We start from the raw sequence: 26243 nt of genomic DNA on the forward strand, positions 1-26243 counted from the left end.
GTAATCCCTAATGCAATAGGAGTGAAGTGAGAGCTACAGGAATGTTATTAAGGCGTCTGGTATAACGCTGGGTACGGTGAGGATTGGGGGTGGAAATGGTGTCCACTATTACTGGCAAAAACAAATGCCTCCAACAGAGAACACGGTTGAAGCCAGCTAGGGCTATGAACAGCACAGAGACATACATAATCCTTCCAGCGTTTAAACTTTCTTTGCCCTGAGCCTGCTTTTCCCTCTCTGCCCATCAGTTGGCGCCCTTTGCAGTTCTTTCCCCCGCAAGCTGGCTTTGGGGGTTGCGATCGCTCGGCAGCTCTCAGGTCACGTGGCCTGCGGGAGCCAGGGTACTCCGCGCCGGAGCTGCGCAGCGAGCTGGAGGAGGTGAGGCTTCGGCGCGCACCCAGACAGCGCAGCGCGCGTTCCTCCGGGATTTCAGGGTCCGGCAATGGATCCTTCGTGGGGATGAGTCACCCAGCCTACGCGACACCAGAGGCGGCCCTCGGCGTGCTCTGGGGACAGAGCTGACTGTCCCCACCGGGTAGGTTTCCGCTGCGCACGATCTGCCCAGCCCCTTTGGCGTCGTGACCGGAGCGCCCACGTCGGAGAGCCATCAAATCGAGGGGACCAGGATTAGGGGTGGCCGCAGCTGTCACGGGGAGAGCAGCTGCGGAGGCTGGCGCAGCCAGGGAGGGCCTGCGTCCCGGGCCGTGCACTCTGGGCAGGCGGGCTTCGCTGTGGCCCAGCGGGTGGCGCCGGCCACTTCCTGCCGGAGGACTGCAGGGACCCCAGAAGGGCTCCCCTCGCGCAGCCCGGGCCGGCGTCAGCGCTGGGATGAATGAGTGTCGCGGCAAGGGCGCCTCCCCACCCGTTGCTCGCTTTGGCTGCACCGCAAGGCCGACGGAAAGACGCGAGCCGGGCGCGTGCAAGTCTAGGTAAGACCTCCACCCGCAACCCCGCTCCTGCCCAGCCTGGCGGGGCGGAACAACCTAAGGGCGGATCGCCAAGTGGCCACCCGCGCGCGGCGAGAAGCCGCCTCTCGTCCACCCCTAGGGTCAGCCGGGCGCGCCTGCTGCGATGATGGGTTTCTGAGGGCGACCTCGCAGCCCGGGAACCGAGAAAGGGCAACCGGGCAGGGAAGGCGTCCCTCCCAGCTCCGGGAAAGACCAGCCGCAGGGAGCCAGCGCAGCGATGGAGACCGTTAGCCTCAGCCTACGGGTAGAGAAACTGAGGCCCGACCACGGCGGGGACTGCCCAAGGTCAGCGGCAGACTCTGGTTTTCCGCGTCCATTCTCTTTCCACGAGAGGTAGTTAGGGCCACGCCGACTTATCACCCCCTTTTCCTGACCTAGGCCGGGGTGACCCAGGTGCCGCACTGCGCTCGCGGAGTTCGGGGGCGAGAACTGCAGGGTATCCCCCTTGTAGTTCCTTGCTCGCCCCTGGGGGACTGCAGGGCGGCTCCAGTGATCTCACTATGCGGACCATTAACAAAACCCTCAGGTGTGTGTGTGCGTGTGCGTGTGCGGATGCATTTCCCCTGGAAAAGCAAACCTTGTAAAGAGGAATAGCTTTTTTTAGGGGTGCATTTCTAGGGTGCACTGCACCAGGTACTTTACGAAGAGAGAAAACTGTGTGTGTCTTAAAACTTAACGTTATTAAAATTATTAGAATTTTTGATAGGAAAATTTTATTACAAAACATTCAGGGAACAGAAAAATGTAAAGGAGAAAATAAAGATAACTTAAAACTTCATCTTGTACGTTGTTGAGGTTTTTATGAGTATCTTAAAATTTTTCTCTGCATACACAATAACGTGGACAAAAATAGTATCTTGTTTTAATTTGCATGTCTGATTACCCAGGGAAAATCATCACCTTTTCCTCTGTGTATTCGCCTTTTGCATTTGTGTGGGTGAATTGATTGTTAATTCTGTTGCTCCTTTTTCAATTGGAGTGCCTTTCTGTTTCTCATTTTTAAGCATTCTTTGTATAATACACATTAAAGTAATAATTCTGTCATATATGTTGCACAATGTCTCCCAGTTTGCTTAATGTTTTTGTCTGTTTCATCTTTGACTCTTTACAGGTTTAACTTTATTTAGTCAAATCTGTTATTATTTTTCTTTATGGTTTCTGCTTGAGGATCTTGCTGAAAAAGGCCTTTCCTAACCCCAGTTTGTATAAATATCCTCCTGTATTTTCTTCAAGTACTTTTAAACCTTCGTTTACAATTTTTAATGTGGAATATAATCTAGTTTAAGTTGTAAAGTGGAGCACTAATTGACTTTTCCTTAATGATTAGCCAGTTGCTGCAAAGCTAGTAAGTGTATTTTTTACCCCTTATTTAAATTGCTACAATTATGGTAGATTAATTACATATCCGTATTGGTTTGTGGGTTTTTGCATCTGTCTATCTGTCTAGTTTGGTGCCAGTGTGCCAAATTTTAATTATTGAAGTTTTATAATAGGCTTAATATGTGATTAAGCAGATTCTCTCTTATTACCCAGAATCACCATTTTCCTGGGTTTCTAAAAAAATCAGTTGTATTGAGGTATAATTTACATGCAATAATATGCACAATTTAAATGTATATTTTGATGAATTTTGTCAAATGTAACCACCCTCACGATAAAAACTTATGGAGCACTACATAAGTCATAATTACATAGGGACCATGCTAATCTTTGATATATCCTTCCAGTTTTAGTATAAGTGCCACCAAAAGTGAGCATTTCCTAGCAGTTTTTATCAATATTAATTCCAGATGATCTTTAAAATACTTTGGTCAAATTAACCGATCTCTTCCCTCTCTACCCAAACAAACAGAATCATGTTTGGGTTTCTGTTGGGTCCTGAGAGTAGAGAGTGATTGTGACGTTCACCCTCCTATTGCCTGGCACAAAACTCAATATTTGTTGAACTGAGCATTTAATACTGATCATAAAAGTAATACATAAAGCATGTATTACCCTTATGGGGAAGTGTAGGAAGCAAAACAGGAAACCTCCATCCCCCATACCTTCACCACTCCCTTCACTAAAAGGATTAAAAATAAAATCATACTATGTACATTTTTCTACAATTTGCATCAACATAGTTTACATTTTTCCCTTAGAGACCTTTGTCGTCTGCTCAGTTCACTATCAAATTACCATAGAACCGGTAGCTTAAACAGCAGAAACATTTACTCCTCATAGTTCTGAAGACTGGAAGTCTGAGACCAGGATGTCAGTGTAGTTGGGTTTTTATGAAGGTCGTTTTTCTGGTTTACAGGTGGCCACTTTTTCACTGTTTTCACTGACAGAGAATGAAGCAAGCTCTTTCTTGTCTCTTCATACAAGAAAACTGATCTCAGTAGGAGAGCTCCAACAGCTTGACCTAATCACCTCCCAAAGACCCCATATTCAAATACCATCACACTTGGGGTTAGGGTTTTAATATATGAATTTGGGGGAACACAAACATTCAGTCCATAGCAGTGACCTAGCTAAGACTCTTTTAATGTCAGTGTGTTTAAATCGTTCTCTTTTTAATGTCTCCATGTGATTCCCCTTATATAGTTATGTAAATACCTGTTCCCTGTTGCCAGGCATTTTCTTTCTCTGCAGTTCATCTTCCTCCTCATTCCTCTCTCCTTACCCCCACTCTCTTTCTTACTATTACAAACAAAACTGCCCAGAACATTCTTTGTCCATCTTTGGTAGCATGTGTTCACATTTCTGTAGGCTAGATAACTGCAAGTAGAATTTCTATGTCAGAGGGGATGCGTGTATAAAATTTTTATAGCTACAGTCCCAACTTTCCCTCCAAAGGTTACATAAATTTATATGAAAGTGCCCATTTGTTGAACTGGGCCAATCCCTCTTGAAGTAAATTAAACTCACTTTATGTTAAATATATAGATTAATTTTGGAGAAAGAGACCTCTATCCCCTCTGCCATTAGTGAGTCTTTCCACCGGGGGGAAATGATATTTTTCTCCATTTATTAAAGACTTTTTAAAATGTCCTTCTTATAGTATGTATGCATATTATGCCTATTTCTTAAATTTATTTTTAAGTATTTTAGTTGGCTTTTCCCATTTTGGCTGGGATCTTCTACCCTATTAATTAATTTGGTGATTGATTAGATGAAACCAATTAGTGTATATAATACATATGTTATTTTAAACTTTTAAATTGTTTTACTTTTTAATTAAAAGATGTTTTTCTTAATTTCTAATTTTTAAATTACAGTTAATGTACAATATGATATTAGTTTCAGGTGTACAACATAGTGATTAGACATTTATATTCCTTATAAAAAGATCACCCCAATAAGTCTAGTACCCCCATCTAATACCATAGATACTAATTACAATATTATTGACAATATTCCCTGTGCTGTATTTTACATACCTGTGACCATGTTTATAACTGGCAATTTGCATCTTTTTTCACCCATCCCCCAACCCCTCTCCCATCTGGCAACCATCGCAACCATCGATTGTCCCCTGTATGTATTAGTTTGTTTCTATTTTGCTTATTTGTTTAGATTGCACATATAAGTGAAATCATGTGGTATTTTATTTCTCTGTCTGACTTATTTCACTAAGTGTACCCCCTAGGTCCATTCATGTTGTCACAAATGGCAAGATTTCTTGCCTTTTTATGGCTGAGTAATGTTCCATTGTATATATATACCACCTTTTTTTTTTTCGTTTTTTGGCTTAAACAACAGAAATTAATTTTCTCACAGATCTAGAGGCTGGAAGTCTGAGATCAAGGTGTAGACGTCTTTGGTTTCTTCTGAGACCTCTTTCTTTGGCTTCAAGATAGCTAGCTGCCTTCTCACCGTCTTGTGTCCTCACATGGTCTTTCCCTGTGTGCGCTTGTCCTTGGTGTTTCTCTGTGTGCTTTAATCTCCTTTTTTCATAAGGACAACCGTCGGATTGGATTAGGGTCCAACCTAGTGGCCTCACTATAACTTTTTTTTAAGATTTTTATTAAAAATATAGCTAACAATATTATATTTGTTTCAAGTGTACACCATAGTTATTCAACACTTACATATATACTTAAAGAAGTGATCACAGTGTTAAGTCCAGTAACCATCTGACACCATACCATGCTATCACAATATTATTGACTATATTCCCTGTGCTGTGTATTACAGTCCCATGACTTATTTTATACCTGGAAATTTGGACCTCTTACTCCCCTTCACCTTTTTCCCCCTTTAAAAATTTTTCAATTACAGTTGACATTCAATATTATTTTATATTAATTTCAGGTGTACAGCACAGTGGTTAGACATTTATGTAATTTAAGAAGTGATACCCCTGGTTAGTCTAGTACCCACCTGGCACTATACATAGTCAATGCCATATATTGACTATATTCCTTATGCTGTACTTTACATCTCCATGACTATTTTGTAACTACCAATTTGTATTTCTTAATCCCTTCACCTTTTTCACCCTGCCCCCCAACCCTCTCCCATCTATCACCCCAACATAGCTAGTACCCATTTGACACCATACATAGTTATTACAATATTATTGACTATATTCCTTATTCTATATACTACATCCCCATGACTACTTTGTAAACAACAAATTTGTACTTCTTAATCCCTTCCCGTTTTTCACTCACCCCCCAACCACCCTCCCAACGGGCAACCCATCAAAATGTTTTCTGTGTCTATGAGTTTATTTCTGTTTTGTTTGTTCATTTTGTTATTTAGATACCACATATAAGCAAAATCACATTGCATCTGTCTTTCTCTGTCTGACACTCCACTTAGTACAATATCCTGCAGGTCCATCCATGTTGCCGCAGATGGCAAGAACCCATTCCCTTCCATGGCCGAGCAATATTCCATTGTATATATGTATCATCTGTTCTTTATCCATTCTTCCGTAGACAGACACCCAGCCTGCCTCCACATCTTGGACATTGTAAACAATGCTGCAATTAACAAATGGATGCACAGGTCCCCTTGAAGTAGTATTTGGGTTTCTCCAGATAAATACCCTGAAGTGGGATTACTGGGTCCTTCTTCGTCTTTTGTTATAGCCTTTGTTTTAAAGTTTACTTTGTCTGGTATGAGTATTGCTACTCCAGCTTTTTGTTTGTTTGTTTCCATTTTCATGAAATAAGTTTTTCCATCCCTTTACTTTCCATCTGTGTGTGTCTTTCAATCTGAAGTGATTCTCTTGTAGGCAGCATATGTATGCGTTTTGTTTTCTTACCTATTCAGCTCTCCTATGTCTTTTGATTGGAGCATTTAATCCACGTACATTGAAAGTTATTATTGATAGATATGTATTAGGTTGGTGCAAAAGTAATTGCAATTTTAAAGGTTAAAAATAATTGCAAAAACTGCAATTACTTTTGCACCAACCTAATAGCTATTGCTTTTTTATTATTTATATTTTTGTTTTTTCTTGTTGGTGGTTTTGTGTGTGTGTGTGTGTGTTTTTGTTTGTTTGTTTTTTTGTCTTAAATAAGTCCTTCTAACATTCCTTGTAATACTGGTTTGATGGTGATAAACTCCTTTATTTCTTTTTTGTCTGGGAAGCTGTTTATCTGTCCTATCATTTTAAATGCTAGCCTTGCTGGGTAGAGTACCCTTGGTTGTAGGTCCTAACTTTTCATCACATTGAATATTTCATGCCAATCCCTTGTGGCTTGCAAAATTTCTGTTGACAATCTTATGGGAGCTCCCTTATAAGTTACTAGTTGCCTTTCCCTTGCTGCTTTTAGGATTCTCAGTCTTTAACCTTTAGCATTTTAGTTATAATGTATCTTGGTGTGGGTCTGTTTGGGTTCATCTTGTTTGGGACTCTCTGTGCTTCCTGGGCTTATATATCTATTTCCTTCACCAGGTTAGGAAAGTTTTCAGTCATTATTTCTTCGAACAGATTCTCAATTCCTTGCTTTCTCTCTTCTCCTTCTGGTACCCCTCTGATGCAAATGTTGTTACACTTTATGTTGTCCCACAGGTCTCTTAAACTATTCTTAATTTTTGAATTATTTTTGCTGTTCCAATTGGGTGTTTTCTGCTACTTTGGCTTCCAAATTCCTGATTTCATCCTCTGTTTCATCTATTTTGCTGGTGATTCCTTCTAGTGCACTCTTCATTTCAGTTATTCTTCACTTCTGACTGGTTCTGTTTTTATGGTTTCTATGTCCTTTTTTTGTGTGTGTGTGTGGGGCTATTGGGGAACAGTGTGTTTTTCCAGGACCCATCAGCTCCATGTCAAGTCGTTGTTTTCAATCTAGTTGTGGAGGGCACAGCTCAGCTCCAGGTCAAGTCATTTTTTCAATCTAGTTGTGGAGGGTGCAGCTCACTGGCCCATGTGGGAAACGAACCGGTGACCCTGGTGTTATGAGCAACATGCTCTAACCACTGAGCCAACCGCCCACCCCTCTATGTCATTTTTTATGCTTACTATTTCTTTGTTGAAGTTTTCACTAAGTTCCTTGAGCATCTGTTATAATCATTGTTTTTAACTCTGTTTCTGGTAGGTTTCAGTCAGTTTTTTAATGGTGTTTTCACCTGTTCTTTCATTTGGGATGCATTTCTTTGTTTCTTCATTTTGGCTGTGTCTGTGTTTGTCTCCCTGTCTTGACTGGGTGGCCTTATGTAGTAGGTGCCCTGTGGGGCCCTGGCGCAGTCTCCCTGGTCATTTTCTCCGGGTGCTCCAGGAGTGTCCCTTGTGTTGGTTGTATGTGCCCTCTGGTTATAGTTGAGCCTTGATTGCTATTGGCACGTCGGTGGGTTGGACTGACCCACAGGCTGATTGGCTGTGGGATTTGGCCACATCCACAGCTTATGGGCTGCTGTATAGGGGGCTTACCCCACTGAGTGGGGTTTACGCCAGTGGACTCTGGTGCCTGTTGAGACCTCCTTTTGTGTATGCCACTTGTGAAACTAATTGGGCGGTGTTCTGCTGTGGTCCGAAGCCAACCGCCAAGTATGTTGGTTCTGAGGCCTCTTTGGAGGGGCTCCAATGTAGGGCCAGGTCACCCACTGCCTGTGACCAGCCATAGGCTGCCTGGTAGGAGGTACAAAGCTATCCACAGTTATTCTCTGCCTGTGCTAAACCTGGAGGCACATGGGAGAGGCCACACTACGAACCAAGGATGGGTGCCACGAATACTGGGCTTGAGGTAGCTCCACAAAAAGCCCGGACACTTTGAGGCCTGCTGCCACCTGCCAGCTCCCTTAAGATTCAGCCACCGATAGAGCCTTGTGCAGTGTGCAAGTTGGGTGAGCCAGGGTCTCAGGGAGGCATTACAGTGGGAAGAGTTATGTTCACCAGGTTAATGTAGAGTCTGGTTTGGTGCCAGTGCTGAGCCTGGAGCCACTCAGCTAAAGTCTTAGAGCACTCCGAGGCCAGTTTCTGCCTACCTGAGGCCCAAGGACTCTGAGAGTTTTCCAAGAAATTGTGCAATGAGGGTGGGGCTGGCTGCTTTTTGAGAAAGTGCCTCAGGCATTGGGAGAATTGGGCTGGGCAGTTGCCCAGCAGTCAGTAGGGTGGAGCAGCATAGCTCATGAAGTCACAGATTCAGATTTGGCCTGTGGGGGCGGGCTCAACATAGGAAAGATGGCACCCGGCTGCTGGCTACATGGAAGGAGAACCCCACACAGGGAAGATGGTGACTGTCCTCCAGCCCTTGTATGAAAACCACACACCTTAGTCGACCCTGATATTCCTCCAAAGTCCCCCGAGTCGTCGTCCCTCCACTGGAGCCCAGGGTGAGTGCCTGTGAGTGAGTGAGTCTGTTTAAGAGGATGTCTGGGTTTCCCGCAGCCTTCCATCCCACCCAGATGTTTGGAAGCCCACTGTTTTTCACAGCCAGATGTTGTGAGAGGCTCCTCTTCCCATCACCAGTACTCTGCTCTGCGGAGCCTGGTATGGGGTTGGGATCCCTTGCTTCTCAGGGGGAACCTCCACAGCCAAGATATCCTTCTGATTCTCAACCATCGCATGGAGGTTTGGAGTCAGCATGTTTTGCGTCTCTGCCCTTCCTACCAGTTGTTATGTAGCTTCTTCTTTATATCCTTAGTTATAAAACTTCTGTTCAGCTAGACTGTAAATGGTTCGCCAGGTTGACTGTTCTATAATATAGTTGTAATTTTAATGTGTTCACAGGAGGAAGCAGGCACAGTGTTGATCTACTCCACCATTTTAGGTCGCTCCATGTTATATTATTTTTACATATAATACTGTTACCAGTCACATTCTGAAAATCAGTTACCATTTCTAATGTTTTCTCAGCTGATTTTCTTGGGTCCCCCATCTGTTCAGAAACATCATTGCACGTTGGTTGAGAACTTGAGTTCGGGAATCAGTCTGCCCAGGTTCAAGTTTCACCACCCACTTAAAAGCTTTGTTAACCTTGGGTACAACTAATTGTGCCTTTGTTTTTTCAGGTGTAAAAGGGGCTTAATAATAGTACTTCTCATAGGCTTCTTATCGATGAGATGGGGAGAACAGTGCCTTGCACATAAGAAGTGCTTAGCAAACATTTACAAATAAGTTGATCTTTGCTCATTATGTGACCAGGCTTTTTGATACTTCCAATTTTATAGCTGAATAATTGAGACCCATAGAAGTCAAACGACTTGACTATAGTCACATATTTGCTCTACAAACATCGAGCCTCTTCTCTGCATAGAGTACTGTGCTATGTCTGTGAGGGATACCAAAGATAAATTAGACTGAATCCACTAACGGGATTTATAAGTTCCTGGGGCATAAGTCAAGGGCCATGAATAAAGCCATAGAAGACAGCAGGTATCATGGGAAAAACGTGGACTTTGAAATGTGTCCTGTCTTTGAATTTCCTGCTTTCAACTTGGTAGCATCTTTCTCCTTGTTCTCCTTCTCCTCTCCTTTTAAAATTTAAATGGGATTAGTTTCATTGCTATTTGAGAGTTTCTATTTTAGCCAGAAGAAATAGATGTGAGTCTAGTACAGAACTTTGATATGTACTCGGAGCTTAATCAGTGGTAGCTATAAATAGATATAGTCTAAAGTAGAAAGTGACAAATGAATGTCCTTGGGGGGGAGGGAGTTCTTGTTAAGGGCCCCAGCACTTGAGAAAAAAGATTATTATTTCTGGTTGGGGGAGATCGGGGTTGGCTTTGGGAAGAGGTCCCTTTTGAGCTGACTCTTGATGGTTGATTTAGCTGTGTGAGAAGAAATGGATCTGGGAAGATAGTTGGAACTGGAAGTTGTGCAGAAGCTTGGGGAAGAATTTGAACTTTATTCTACAGTCATTGGGGAATCACTGAACAGTTCTACAGAAAAGAGTGCCATGTTCAGACCTGTGTTTCAGAGTATCGGACGGATGCTGGTAATGTAAAACATGGCCATCATTTGCACAGTGCCTTGTATCTGACAAAGGGCCTTCATAGCTGTTATCTCATTTTTCTTCAAATGTCTCCATAAATGAGGTGGGATTTTTTTTTGTGTTTTTTTTTTTTTTTAATTTTCCTATTTTGCAGAGAGGCAAAATAGTTTCAGAGAGATTAGATGTTTTCTTTATACCAATGCACCTAACTCATGAGTGTCGGGACAAAAACAGGTCTTTTGGCTTCAAGATCTGTTGCTCATTCTGCAAGTCAGATGCCTTCTTAGGAGGCTGTTGCAGTCAGCTGGCCTGGAGGTGATGAGGAGTAACCAGGGAGTGGCAGTAAAGACGGGCATGGCAATGGGAAGGGGCAGGGAGAGAAGAGGAGGATAGAAAAGAGGCATAAGAGACCATGGAGGTGGAATTGCTAGGACTTGGGGTGATTGGAAGGATTGAGAAGTCAGAACTTACTGGTCTTTTAGACCCAGGTGCCTGGGAGAGTGGTGGTGCCATTCACGTAGAAGGGCTGATTTGGGCCATTTTTGAATGCTTATCGCCTGATGCTCTGCCTGGCATTCTGCCTCCCATACCCCTGTGGTCCCTTCAGCTTAATTTTCAGAAACTGTACTAGAATGCGGTTGTCATTGTAGCTCCATTTATTCATCCTAGCCCGATTTCAGGCTCATTTCTTGGTGTCTTTGTCCTTTGCTGTCTTCCCTGACCCCTCCATCCTAGACACGGTACTAGGCACCATCCTGTTTAAGGACTGGTTGTTTCACAGTGTAATTGCAAAGCATAGATAAGAATTCAGTAATCATTGTGCCTTAGAATCGGGCCTGTGAGGGTGGGATTGTTTCCAGGCCACCTCACCAGTGTCAGTCACTCCACAACTTCGTTGGAGCATGGGCCTGAGCTGCCAACATCATGGTGACTGTGGAATTCTGGAACAAGGTAGTCAGAGTGAGAATGTAGACATAGCCCTCCTCTGCCCAACCCCCATGGTTGGGCTGGGCGTAAAGACCTCCTTCTCTCAAACTACCAATGGAAAATCCTATGTTTTCAGGTCTGTTCCCCTAACGCCAGTTACCTTAAAACCAATTTAGTAAACTAAATTATAGGTGGCATTGGACTCCCCACCCCACAGCACAGCAATTGGTTAAGTCCTTTAAGAAGATGTTTTCAAAAGCAAACTGGAACATAGTTCTGAATGCCTACATAACTGCGTGTAGCTGGATTTTAGGCAAACTGGTTATCGGATCATTGAATGAAGGATCTGATTCCTGCTCCCGTGGCCCAAGGTGGGTGTGCTAGATTGCATTATTGTTCATGATATTTTCTGCCCCTCCCTAGAGAGACATACATTTCCTGAATCATTTCCTTTAGGCTTGCCATATTTCTTTTGGTATCCCTTTCTTGCAGGAAAATTACATAACTCTGCTCTGTTGAATTCAAGAGGTATTACGTGATTTGTTCTGGTCTGTGAAATGTAGGTGGACACGATGTTTGTCAGTTTTGAGCTGTAGCTTTGAGAGCCAACTTGTGATTTTTCTCTCTCTGCCACAAAAATCATCAGTGTTCGGGGAAGAGGCAGTTGCATTTACCTGGGTCCCAGAGTACGGATGACATAAAGCAGAGAAATCAACCCATGATGGACAAGTAATAGGAGCAAGAATTAAACCTCAGTTCTTATAAACCCCTGAAATTTTGGGATCATTACTGTAGCCTGTCCTGACTTATACAGTATAAAATAATATGTGGGCCAGATGGCTTCTGAGCATTCTAGAAATTTCCCAGACTCTCTAAGTATATTGCTAGATCCTTTCTTTTTTCTTGAGGGCTTAGAAATTGGCCTGCTGCTTTTCCTTCCTATTGAATCTTCACTTTCCTCATCCTCTGCTCTGTGGGAGGAGTAAATTTCTCTGCCCCATTGCTTTGGCCAGTGGATGGTGAGTGGACTTGATCTATGGCATACTTAAGTGAGGCTGTAAATGTATCTGTACATTTTAATTCTTGTGTAGCTGCCATCCACCCAAAGAGCATGCCCAGATGGCTGTTCTGCACCTTGACCTGGAATGAGAGGTATGTGGAAGCACCTAATTCTGAACTGCAGTCTGGAGCTGAACCCAGCTGAGCCATAGCTATCCACAGACCAGTGAGCAAGAAATGCATGTTGTTATTGTAAGCTATGACGATCTGGGGCTGTCCATCACCCCAACAAGAGCTGATCAATGTAGGCAGGAACCGCGTCCTCTGAACTGAATCCCTCTCCTTCCCTGGTGACTGAACAGCAGTTTCACACCATATTTTTAAAACAAGAGATTTCTATCGAAGGACACTTTGGTTGTTACCATGTCTTGGCCACCACAAATAAAGCTACTTTGAACATCGGAGCACAAATATCTTTACAGATAAATGTTTTCAGATATTTTTGTACACCTGAAACCTATGTAACTTTACTGTCACCCCAAATAAACTTTAACTTAAAAAAAACAAATGGGAAAAAAAAAAACAAGGGATTTCTGAGATGCTAATGATTTTATTGCCCCCAGGGGGGAAATTGCCCTGGATTAAAGGTCCTCTTTATATAGCATTAGGGTCTTTAGTTTCCATCACAATAAATAGTGAAATCTAAGGAAAATCATCATGCTTGCTTTATAAGCGTAGCTTCAAGAAAGTCCTCTCCCTCTTCTCTATCTACCTAGAACACATGAGCCTCTTTTGTATAAAAATTCTGGAGTCAGCCCCGCAGGCATCGAAAATAAAGCAGGACTTGGTGCTTTCAGAGCCTCTCCAGTGATATCTGGGCTTAAGGGTGTGCCCTCAGTCAGTTTGTTCATTCAATAAATATTGTGGACTTTACACTCATGTGACAGGTAGTGCTAGGTGCTGGGTATCCATGGTGATCAAGACAGATAAACTCATTGCCCTTCATAAAGGTATGTTCTGATGGAGGAGGCTGGCCAAAACAAGGGCTAGCAAAGAATCTAACAAATTACTGTTAGAGATAAAATTGCTGGGAGCGCGATGATATTTATGTTGAACATATTAAAATTGAAATTTTATTTTTTGTCAGTACCTTTAAGTCAAAAGGTGTGAATAGGTATTTAATGAAAAGTTCTCATCCCACCTCAGTCACTAAGCCACCTAGTTCCCCTCTTCAAAGGCAAAGTTGCCAGTCTCTTGTATATCCTTCCAAAGATAGCCTGTGTATATACAAGTACATTTATGTCTATTCCCCCCTCCTTTTTACACAAGTGATAGCATGCTATACATACTTTTTTATGTCTTCTTTAACTGAAGCTGTATCTTGAAAGTTTTCCATATCTGTATATAAAATTTGCTTGTATTTTTTAACTTTTTTTTTTTTTTTTTTTACTTTTGGTGAGAACATTTAAATTACACTCTCTCAGCAAATTTCAGTTATACAATACAGTATTATCAACTATAGTCATCATGCTGTACATTAGATGCTCAGAGCTTATTCATCTTATAACTGAAAGTTTGTGGCTTTTGACCAGCCTCTTCCTATCGCCTCATCCCTCAACCGCTGGCAACCACCATTCTACTCTCTGTTTCTATGAGTTTGACTTTTTTTTTTTTAATTCCACTTATAAGTGATACCAAGCAGTATTTGTCTTTCTCTGTCTGCGTTATTGAATAATATTCCATTGCATATACCACATATTCTTTATCCATTCATCTGCCAATAGACGCTTAGGTTGTTTCCATGTCTTGGCTATTGTGAATAATGCTGCAGTGAAATGGGAGTACATATAATTCTTTGAGATAGTGATTTTGTTTCCTTTGGATATATACTCAGAAGTGGGATCATATAATACTTCTGTCTTTAATTTCTTGAGGAAACTCCATATTGTTTTTCATAGTGGCTGTTCCAGTTTATGTTCCAACAAATAGTATACAAGCATTCCCTTTCTCCACATCCTTGCTAGCATTTGTTATGTCATGTCTTTTGATAAAGGACATCTCAACAGGTATGAGGTGGTATCTCACTGTGATTTTGATTTGCTTGTCCTTGATGATTCGTGATGTTGAGCACCTTTTCTTGTACCTGTTGGCCATTTGTCTGTCTTCTTTTTTAAAAAGTCTATTCAGATTCTTTGCACATTTTTAAATAATTGGATTATTTGTTTGGTTTTGGGGGCTAGACAGAGAGGTTTATGTATGACTCACAACACAGTCCACCCTAGGTTGGGAGGGAGCTGTGGGAGAGACCTCTGCTCTATGCAGCCATTCAAGGACACAAGTTCCTGCCATCTGGTGGCTCCATCCTCCTCTAGACCCAGCAAGGCTGTTCATTCAGCTAGAAGATGGAGAAAGAGAAAGTTGAAAGGCACACCTCTGGTCAACCACCTTGGCCTAGAAGTCGCACCTGTCACTTGGCTCACATTATACTGGCAAGCCTTAGTCACACGACCTCACCCAGAAGAAGGTGGGCTAGAAAATGTGGTCTTTCTGTGTGGCCAAGTAGGAGAGAGCATGGATCTGAGAGCACTAGAGACTGCACCTCAACAACCTCGTATGGTACCCGGGTAGCCCTTCCTTCAAGATAATTCACAAGCTAGGCCATTTGCTTCCAAATGTGTGCAAACTATTATGCTTCTGAGGTAAGAGGTTTACCTTCTGTTCTACAGACATCATTTAGTTTTGCATTAAGTATAGTTGCATGACATTAGAGAAATAGGAATGGAAAATCTTGACAAAGGTGTCTCGGGGAACCCTAAATACTCCTTTTTTCGTTGTTTGTTTTGTTTAGGATGCTCAGAAAAGACAAATTTTTCAGAAATTTCATCAACAAGTATTTACAGTGCACTTACATTGGAACTTATTTTAAATGTGTATTTCCTTTATACACAAGCCTTACTTTTTTGCATGTTTTTAGAACCCGTGTCTATGCCGCAGCTGAATTGACGTAATGATCTCACTAGCCCTACCTGGTGATTTACTGGCACATTGTACACCTAACTAAGCATCTGTAGGCATGGAGACTTGGTTGGATGCCCCAAGGTTTCATTACTCATAGAAATACTAAGAGAATCCAAGAGGTTGTTAACAGATACAACCAAAGAATAGTGTACTGGAAAAAATACTTAAGTCTCTAGTAGCTACACAGCCTAGAATAAGAATTTCTAGTTTGATATGTGCTGAGTACCATGCTTGGATTTTAAAAAGCCCTTTACCATTCTCTACTTCCTCTTCCTTTAGGTTTGGCTGGCACTGATTTGGGCTTGTGGTTCAGAATGGTTTGTTCCTGGGACCAGACCTGACCAGACGTGACCTCATGAGCACATCACCCTCTCCAGCTGCCATGCTGCTCCGGAGGCTGAGGCGGCTCTCCTGGGGCAGCACTGCTGTCCAGCTTTTCATCTTAACAGTGGTGACGTTTGGCCTACTGGCCCCCCTGGCCTGTCACCGGCTGCTTCACTCCTACTTCTATCTTCGCCATTGGCATCTGAACCAAATGAGCCAGGAGTACCTGCAACAGAGCTTAAAAGAGGGTGAAGCTGCCCTCCACTACTTTGAAGAGCTGCCCTCCGCCAACGGCTCAGTGCCCATCGTCTGGCAGGCCACCCCCCGCCCCTGGCTTGTCATCACCATCGTCACTGTGGACAGGCAACCCGGCTTCCACTACGTCTTGCAGGTGGTGTCCCAGTTCCACCGGCTTCTTCAACAGTGTGGCGCCCAGTGCGAGGGCCACCAGCTCTTCCTGTGCAACGTGGAGCGCAGTGTGAGCCATTTCGATGCCAAGCTGCTGTCCAAGTACGTCCCGGTGGCCAACCGCTACGAGGGCACTGAGGATGATTATGGCGATGACCCTTCAACCAACTCGTTTGAGAAAGAGAAGCAGGACTACGTCTATTGCCTGGAGTCGTCCCTGCAGACCTACAACCCAGACTACGTTCTGATGGTGGAGGACGACGCCATTCCAGAAGAGCAGATCTTCCCAGTCTTGGAGCACCTTCTGCGGGCGCGTCTCTCCGAGCCGCACCTCAGAGATGCCCTCTATCTAAAGCTCTATCATCCCGAGAGGCTCCAGCACTACATCAACCCAGAGCCCATGCGGATCCTGGAGTGGGTCGGCGTGGGCATGGTGCTAGGGCCCTTACTAACCTGGATATACATGCGGTTTGCCAGCCGGCCGGGGTTCAGCTGGCCCGTCATGCTGTTCTTCTCCCTGTACAGCATGGGTCTGGTGGAACTGGTGGGCCGGCACTACTTCCTGGAACTGCGGCGGCTGAGTCCCTCCCTGTACAGCGTGGTCCCTGCTTCTGAGTGTTGCACCCCAGCCATGCTCTTCCCTGCCCCTGCAGCCCGTCGGACCCTCACCTACCTGTCCCAGGTGTACTGCCACCAGGGCTTTGGCAAGGACATGGCACTGTACTCACTGTTGAGGGCCAAAGGGGAGCGGGCCTACGTGGTGGAGCCTAACCTCGTGAAACACATTGGGCTCTTCTCCAGCCTCCGGTACAACTTCCATCCCAGTCTGCTCTAGCAGGCCAAGAAACACCTTTCTGAAATTGGCGACTTCTTGGATATTCAAATATTGAGACATGGTTCCTTGCAGATAGTTCCTTGTTTAATGCTGCTGGGGATATAGGCACTAGGGACATCAGAGGAACTGACCAGTCAAGAACCTCGGCTTTGGTTAACTCGCTGCCAGGAGCAGCGGTTGTCCACAGGTCTGGCTCTCTGCCCCTCCACACAGCCACACTGCCTCATGCAGCCTGACCCACCAAATGAGGGGGCATTGAAATACCAGTTGTATTCTCCAGTTTTCAGCTCTGCTTTGGGACAGAGCCTGTGACTACCAAAAATAGTGTGCACAGTGATGTGATGGTGTTAGGATTTTAAGAGTAGAAGTTGGTGAAAGGTGAGATCCTTTTGAATTGATTTCTTTCTCACTGGGCATGAGAATGGATGTGTGTTTAGAATTTATGTCTAAAGAAGCAGGACCATGTCAATAGATTCCACTTGTTTCTTTCATCACCTGGTATGATAAAAGCTGTGTGGGGCCCTGCATCTTGGAGTCAAGTGACCCGGCTTCGGTTATCTGCCTCTTTCTTTCCCACACATCTGTAGGACACTGATATTCAATATTGTTAGTGAGAACTTGAAGGCATAGCAAAATTTGAAAGCACATTATGGATCATCAAAGTCAGATTGCGTATGTTTAGTAGTGATTTCATAATGAAGATTTCTATCCAATTCGACATTGCAGAATGGTATAGAGGGGTGAGCTCTTTATTAATTGCATATCTTTCCCCCTAACCTTGCTGGCTAACCATTCAACCGCATTTCTTTTTCTTCTAGGTAGCACGATATTATAGAAGAAATAGTGTGGACTGTGAGGTCAGAAGACCTGAATTTTTATTTCAGATCTCTGTCATGCCCTAGTGGTGTGAACTCGGGCAAGTCAAAACCACTGAGTCTCAGTTTCTTCACCTGTAAAATGGGGACAGTGATGCCTACCTTTTATAGTTGCCTTGAGGATTAAATGACAGAATGTATGTAAAGACCTAGCAAGTACTTAGCCTGTAGAAAGCACATGGCAAATATTAGTTCTTTTCTCTCCTATAATAAGTATATAAAACTCAAGTGTATTTTGGGTGAAGATATTAATGCTGTTGTTTAAAGTATGAGATACGACATAGGGCTGACACCTATGGATGGAGCAGCCATTCCAAACCATCCACTGCTTGAATAAAGGCTGACTTGTCATTGTGACTTCTGAAGGATATGTAGCTTTCATCTAGCTCCACCTCTAACGAAGCTAAAAATAATTACTCATTCAAACTAGAAATGATCTGAGATGCCTCTTGAGCTTATTCCAAGACTAGCATCTGAAAATTACTTTTCTTGAAAGTGACAAATAAATGGCCTTGGACGATACTTATCAAACTAGGACCCAATAAGTCCCTTTATGAGGATGGACAATTACATTAGAGTTCAAGCAGTTGTCCCGTTTGTTTCAGTGCCACATCTTCTGTTTGCTTTTCACTGCCCACACTGAGTTTCCATGTGGTGATCCACTCAAGAACACTCCTTATAGATGAACGAACTGAGACCCAGAGATGTTACACAACTTCTCCAGGTTCACACAGCTGCACAGCGACAGAACCAGGATGGAAACATAGCTCTTCTGACTTCCAGCCCCTGTGCTTTTGTCTTAACCACATTCATTTTATAAATATCAATGTAATCGAATTCTCTTTTGTAAAATCCGAATATACCCTGGACTAAATAATGTCTCTGTAAGCTAAGATGATAGGAACTCATTGTCATGTTGGTCTTGGGGAACAAACAGGTATCAGTGTGTGTTGTGTTGTTATAGTGACCTGTTATGTATCCCCCAGGAATGTCCAAAGTGATCAGAGTGACTAAATGACTTTTTAAGATGTTCAGATTCCACACCTTCATTCCTGCTCTCCCAGCAACTGGTCCGCTCCCGTGTTTGAGACCAGAACCGTCCCCAACCTAGACCTCATTAGAATTTGTTGCGTTAATGATTGGATCTCCTCATGAATTTTTTTCCCCCAATAACAGGAGAAACACATCTAAGGTAGCCAGGCCCAAGATCATTGCTGTTTACATTCAGTTGTGTACCGCATGCAGGTATCTCTTCCCCTGACTCCATTCTGGATGGCCGAGGCCATCTTTGCCTTGTCTAATTACCTACATACTAAGACGCCTCCTTCCATATTCTTACCTGGAGTCTGCATCCTTGGACATTTTCTGAAGATGCAGGTTCAGTGCTGCCCTTTTCTCCCTACCCACTTCTAGATCTTCTTCCCTTTCATCCCTCGTTCCTAGAGTCCAATTTTTGTATATTGCCCTGTATTAGGATAGCTGACAGCTTTACACCAAAGCTGAAGTCTCTTGTTTAATCCTAAGCAAGGGGACTAAAGGAGAACTCAAGTCCCCTTCCCATGTCAAGGTACATAGGTTTCCAGGTGGGTGAAGGTCTCTAACAGTCCCACTCACCTTTCAGAATTCAAATTATAGTCAGGTCTAAGAAGCTCTCATTTGTGACTGAGTATATTTGCATAGACATATCTGTTAAAATAAAAGTACCCTTTCCACTGAGGTATCCTGAAAAGACTTTTATCGTTTTATTTGTATGGGATGAATTTTTTGGATGTGGCAAATAGTATCAAACACACACCATTATAGAGTCCCAAGGTACCATTCAACAGTATGGGCTGTTTGCTTAAAAATTCGTAACTGATTTTGTTGTAGTTCTTAAATGGAAACATTTGACTCATGCATTCTTTTTTATTGTCATTGTTTAAAGAAAAAATGATGAGAATACTGCAGTGTAACTAGAGAATCCAAATAGGACTTATATAATGATAGGATTAATCTAATTTACCTTGGATACGCTTCTTATTTGGGAGAATTTATTTAATTGGTAACTTAATTTGGGTAGAGAGGCATTCTAATTGGAGTTGATTACTGTGGAAATTTTAGATACACTAAGATTCATTGTGAGTTATATAGTAACACATGACATAAAGTTAGGTAATTTTAAGTCACATGAACAATTTGGATATTTTCATCCCAGCTACAATGAATTTGCTGAGAAATGCTCATTTAACTGGAACTGTTTTTTCTTGTTGGATTTTATTTGGAAAACGATTGGGATTTATGTCAAAGATGGTTGGAAATTGAATAGTCCTAATGGCCTAAAACATACTTAATTTATTAGAACTGCAGTGGAGATATGCTGTGGCTTGCAGGTGACCCCAGTACTTGGATTACAATGTAGCTATGAAGCATCACTCTGCTGAATGGTAATTTTTGGTTTAGAATTAAAGAAGTTATCTTGATCTTCTTCCTAACGACCTACACACAAATTCGGGTAAATGAACTGATTTTTAAAAAAGCATCTACGTTCACCATTTGTGGGTAAAAACAGATGAAAATTCAAAGGCAAATAATGAATGTATTGAAAAGAAACAAGGGACAGATGGCATAAGTATGTAGGAATGAGGTAGCTTTAATTTGTCAGAGAGACGGGAGAAGAGGACAGTGATGTAGAGTGAAGCAGAGGGTCTCACATTTGTCACCTGTTCTTAGGTGTCCCCAACTCCCTTACATAATAAATCCTTTATGTGTGCCCCACTGTCATGAAATCTTTATAGCACCTGTCTGTGGAAAATGCAAAGGAACTAAACAATGGATAGTCAATGTTCTAGATAAATAATTCATTACTTTGCTAGGCCCTGGCGTCCTGTTGCATTTAGAATAAAATTCAAGCCCCTACATTACCTCCTAGGCTAGATGCGATCTGGCCCCTACAACCTCTCCGACATCGTGTCTTACCACTCGCATCCTCGTTCTTCAAGCTCTAACCGCACTGGCTTTCTTTCGATTCCTTGTACTTGCTTCACTGGTTCTTACTGCAAGGTCTTTGCAATGCCAGTCTCTCTGTCTGGAATACTTTTCTTTGGCTGAATCTTTCCCATAATTCAGGTCTTGACGCAGTTGTAAATCCCCCTAACAGACTTTCCATCCTATCTAACGCAGTCTTCCCCCTTTCCTACCCAATGGCCCATCTACCACATTACTCTGTTTGATTTACTTCAAAGCTCTTGTCATTACCTGCAATTCCCTTATTTACTTTGGGTTTTTCCCACTCCATCTCCTGCCACGGAATATCAGATCCACAATACCAGGGATCTTCTATGTCCCATTTTAATCCCCAGGTCCTAGAACAATACCTGACACATAGTAGGAAATGAATGACAGAGAAAGGGTTTACAGTGTGACTGCCTACAAAAAAGAGGAACTGAAAAGAAGAGAAATGGGACTAGGAAATAAAATTATAAGGAAAAGAACAAAGCGGGGAGGTCTAGGAAGTGAGGGTTGGTTATGGTGTACTAGGTGACCCCTGTAAAAGAAAAGTGTTTTGTACACATTCCAGGTAGATGGAATGGTGAGTGCAAAAATGAACTTTCTTACACCACCACACAGCTATTTTTTTCTTTGTTGTTTATTATGGTTTTGTTTTCAGTGTGTATTGTGTGTGGGGTGGGGGTGGGGGAGCTGTGTGTTACTCTCAGGGGAAGGCTGGGTTTTCTCCTTCAGGCTGCATCTGCTTCATCTTCCTAGTGTTGCCAGTGGAAGTCAGCTAGATGTGACCCATGGTGGCTCCACAGCCTATTAGGACTTTTGATCCAAGAGGCTGGAAAGAGAGTGAAGGAATAATCACCACACTCTACTAATGAGCTCTTCTCAAGTTCCATGGGTGAGATGGTGTAAGTCTGACAATGTAGCCCTAGGTGGTACGTGTGGCCTTTGGCAAAACAATATCATTTACTACAAACCAAGAATAGAGAGGTAAACATTCTCAGAAACTGGATGGGAGGGACCAGAAACTCGTGAAGGATCGGTTTTTCTAGTACGTGACTTTTGTTATCTTTAATGTTTTGTTAGTGTAGCTTTGTTTAAATGCGAACAAGTTGAGTCCTCTGCAAAACTCATGCACTGGCAACACGTTAGACAAAGAATGTGCTCCACCCCAGTTTGTTTTTATTCAGAAAACAATGTAAGCCTTGGCATTGCCCTGGCCCGGGACCTGAGACCGTGGTTTTTATACGTTCAACAGCCCATACTTTTGAAACACAAGTAAACCAGTTCTGTATTTGAAACAGAAAAGGCTTTGAAGAGGTTAGAATCACATTCTCTTTCATTTTACCAGTTAACATGAGAGGAAGAAAATATTTCAGCCAAATTAGCCCCTTATTTTCACACGTAGACATTAATTCTCTAACGCACTCATTAAAATTCAGAATCGCATGTTAGGAGCTCTTTAGACAATTTTTGTTCCATAAAAGTCACCAGGTATCATGTCTCACATATCAATTTACGTTTATGGAGTGCCTACTGGGTGACTGATACTGTGCTGAGAGCTGGAGACACCAAGGTGAGTGAATATGACACACTTTCTTCTGTAGACAAAAAAAAAGGCTACCTTGGCAAGCCTGACAAGCTCAATAACTAAAAGTAACCACATGGTATGTTTTGATCATTTTTTTTAAAAAATCCTGGGTGAGTTATGGTGGGAAGTCACATCCTAAGACCGATCTGATCTGTCTACCTAGAACAAGCTGTGTCCATTGCTTTTGTGCATCTAGAATAACATACGTAAAATGTCAACGTAATCTCTTCTCCAGACCCTGGTACATGATGAGACAACCCTAACATTTCTCACTGTGGTCTTTTACCAACATACCTTTGTAAACGATGTATGTGAAATGTTAACTTTCCTGCACCTACCAGTGTAAAAGAAGTGTGTATCTCTATTTTATTTTTTATCCACTCCTAGAGATTTCCCTACTTTGCTTTCTCCTGCCTCCTTCATCTGCCACCAATGGATTTCATGTAGCCTTTCTTACGTCTTCTCTTTGATTCCAATGTATAAAATCAACTGCAAAACTGCTGTTCTCGAGAGCATTATCTCAATCCCTTGTGATTTTGCTTCGGGAACTAGCCCCAAAACCTTTGACTCATAATAAACTCTTTAAGCCTTTCTTTAGGTTTGGGATTCTTTTATTGAATCTTTCAGGACCTTGGCGTCCACTGGGGGAGTTAGTACAGTAAGTAAATCCTGGGATGGCAGGGTCACAGGGCGCCATCCATAAACTTCCACAAAGTACCAGGACTGAAGTTATCCCAACTTTCTCAACTCCTTGCGACCTCCTTTGCTGAGGACAACATGGCCCACCAAAGAAGCCTCCAACTAACAAAGGAAATGACTGACACAAACATGTATTTACAGAAGTAAATGAATATCGGGGTGGAGGGGAATTAGCCAGCTAAAGGGAGATAGAGAGGGTGAGCCGGCTTTTGGAGCAGGTGCTTTGGGGAGAAGATATATAGCTCTTAATGCAAGAGGAAGATCCAGAAAAATTATCTTTGAACCTATTAAAGGTTATTTCTTTTTCTTGCATTCCAGAAAAATAAGCCTCCTAATGTCATGTTTTCTCATCCAAATTCATGGACAACTTTTCCTGAAACTGAATTAAAAATCCCCATTTTGAAACAAACACAAAATTACTCCCAAAGAAGTTTGCTTACCCAAGGATGACACACATGGGCAGCAACTTGCCACACCTTTCTCAAAAAAGAAGAAAGTCTGCCCACAAAGTATTTTTTTGCCCATTCTCTCTTGCTGACAGAAGCCTGCTGATTCTCAAATGGAGAGCATTGCGTGGCTCACACTTGTCCTTGCTCGCTTGAGGTGAATCTCATACTCTAAAGCTTTCCTGCTAGTTCATTGCCCTTCCCAAGTCTTGTGCCCTTTGGGATTTTTGTGGAAAGCCTGTTCTTTCCATGACTCATCTTCTTTATGGCTGACTGCAAGTTAGATCTAGTCTCACAGAGCTCTCTGTCCTTCTCACAGGATGACTATAGCTCACCCATCACAAGTTATGAGTGAGCACCCTTCGTCGAACTCTGAAGAATTTTTAACTGAGGGCCACATTATTTCTCCTACCTGTTCTCATCAGTGTTTCCATGTGGTTCCCCAGGCCTAGAGAAACTCATCCCTGGCTTTTTAAAATAAAAAAAAATTTTGTTGTTGTTTACCAATCCACATTGCAACAGTGTTGGCCAGTGTCCTCAGTCTGGCTCTAAGGATAGCGGGCCAAGCTGATGCCCCACAAACAGTGGAATGTGTCATTCACAAGCATTGTTCATAATTCTTCAATTATTCTAATCTTTACCTTCAAGGATTCCCCCATATGAATGAACTAAGCAGAACAGCCCAGAACAATACAAGAAAGGCCCAAGGTTTTAGCAAATGTAATTCTTAACTAGTTAGAATGCACTCGTGAGCTAACAGTTTCTAATCACTTGCCAATAGGAAAATGGATTAGTTTGGTTTATATATGAAAACTCTGATGTTACTTGCCAAAGGTGGGTCAGCTCAGACGAAAAGAAAAGAATGATGCTCTCAGTCTATTTCTCCAAAAGAGATGTTTGGAGTGCTTTTTAACATTCTCTCATATATCAGGAAAGTGTGTTGTAAGTTTTGCAGGTTCGTTTTAGTGCATGAGATGCTTGTAGCATTAAGGTGCATTCAGCTGCAAGTAACAGAATCCAGTCTCCCAGGGCCTTCAGCAATAACGATGTTTAATATTCTGACCTACCAAGAAGTCTGGAGAAGGAAGTGTCAGAAGCACAATGATATCATCCAGGACCCAGACTGGGTTCTTCTCTTCTGCCATCTTTTGCCACCTCATGGCAACGGCAGCTTCAAATACAAGTCTTCACAGGACTGTGTTCAAAGCAGGAAGGAAGGGCTGAGGTAGAAAGCTTTTTTCTAGTGAAGTCCAGTGGGGTTTTTTTTCCAGAAAGAACAATTTCAGGAAGTCTGCCAGCTGACCTCACCTTTTGTCTCATCAGCCAGATATGGACCACAGGCCCGTTCCTAGACCGATTTTAATCATAGGCAAAGGGAAATGGGATAAGCCCAGTCATAGTTCGTTCACTTGTGGCTTGGGTAGGGTCCTTGACCTCACGGGCTGTCCACACATCCAAACAAGCAGGGGCTTTTGTTAGCCAGGAAGAAGATGTGTGTGGATAGCTCCTGGGCAAAATGTGAACAGTGACTGCCCTGTTGCTGGGAAAAGTGATCAAGATTTTTAGTATTCTTTCGGTTCTTGCCACTTTGTCTGATAGTTAGAAATTGAAGCAATACAAAGATTTATTTTATTTCGATTTACTTAACCATAGAGTCACATGCGTAGGTTATAAGAGCCTTTTGAAAAGATACTGCTACAGATTAATTGTTTTGGAGTGTCAGAGGGCTTTGAGAGGCTTAGCTTGTTAGATTCCTAGAGGCCCATAAGATGGCTTTTTTTTTTTTCTGACATAATAGGACATCTGAGCAACTGGACATGAGATATGGAAACAATAAGATCAGTGTTGCTAGTTTCAAGGAAGCATCATTTTACAAACTCAAATTGGACATGGGGATTGACTGGTTCACAATTGAAGGTTAGGCTTTCCACCAATTTTTTTTCTTTGTTCACAAGTTTATCATGAAAACACTAAGTGCTCTTGTGCCGTAACATTGTCTTACAGGAGGGAGAAAAACAGTTTTTTCTCCAAACAACTCTGGTTCTGACAATAACAAAGACAACATAAGCTGAGATTTGTGAAGGGAAATAAACTGAGTGCAGACAAATCATACAATTCAGTTAAATGGTATCCCTGAAAATAAATAAAATTATTTCAAAACGCACAAGTAGAGGGGAGGCCTTGGTACTTAAAACATACCTTCGTTGTCAACTGATCTGTCCCCATGTATTGGAAAACCACATATCTATTTAGAAGTTAATAACCCCTCAAATATAAGGAACTCCTACAACCCAATAGCGAAAAACAATCCAATTTTAAACATGGGCAGAGGCTTTGAACGAACATTTTCCCAAAGACATAAAATGGCCACCAGATACATGGACAGGTGTTCATCATCTCTAGTCATCAGAGAAATGCAGATCAAAACCATAGTGAGATGTCACCTCAGACCTGTTAAATGGCTGTCATCAAAAAGATAAGAGATAACAAATGCTAGCAAAGATGTGGGGTGTTGAGTCCTGTGCGACAAGAGTTGTGAGGAGCGAGGAGGGCAGCGCAGGGTTAAGAAAGATAATAGCCAAGAATAGTGCTAGTGGGGCCAAGGGACTCCAGCCTCAAGGGCTGAGCCCCGAATTGGGCCAACGCATAAGTTTTTATTAGGTGTGGAAGTAAAGGAGATAAAGCTTGTCAATCTCAAGATCTGTGAATCCTATATATATATATATATATATATATATATATATATATATATATATATATATATTTTTTTTTTTTTTTTTTTTTTTTTTTTGAATCCCAT

General features: G+C 42.5%; 1 protein-coding gene across 6 annotated transcripts; it reads left to right on the plus strand.

Annotated features, from left to right (window-relative positions):
- The first annotated feature begins 265 nt into the window (after positions 1-265).
- PGAP4 (post-GPI attachment to proteins GalNAc transferase 4) lies at positions 266-22890 on the plus strand. 6 transcript variants are annotated; one of them, XR_012495868.2, is made up of 3 exons: positions 295-929; positions 15563-17228; positions 17669-22890. XR_012495868.2 is itself a non-coding variant. In XM_019729252.3 (2 exons), the coding sequence occupies exon 2, from the start codon at positions 15639-15641 to the stop codon at positions 16848-16850; it is 1212 nt and encodes a 403-aa protein (XP_019584811.1). In that variant the 5' UTR covers positions 266-929; positions 15563-15638; the 3' UTR covers positions 16851-22890. The 6 variants fall into 6 exon arrangements, 4 of the variants coding, with proteins under 4 accessions (XP_019584811.1, XP_019584810.1, XP_074186879.1 ...); XR_002137150.3 differs by having other exon boundaries at positions 295-535; XM_019729252.3 differs by having other exon boundaries at positions 266-929; positions 15563-22890.
- Positions 22891-26243: the final 3353 nt, after the last annotated feature.

This window comes from Rhinolophus sinicus, chromosome 16 (assembly GCF_057876585.1).
Source record: "Rhinolophus sinicus isolate RSI-liver-muscle chromosome 16, RSI-T2T, whole genome shotgun sequence".
Lineage (NCBI taxonomy): Eukaryota > Metazoa > Chordata > Mammalia > Chiroptera > Rhinolophidae > Rhinolophus > Rhinolophus sinicus.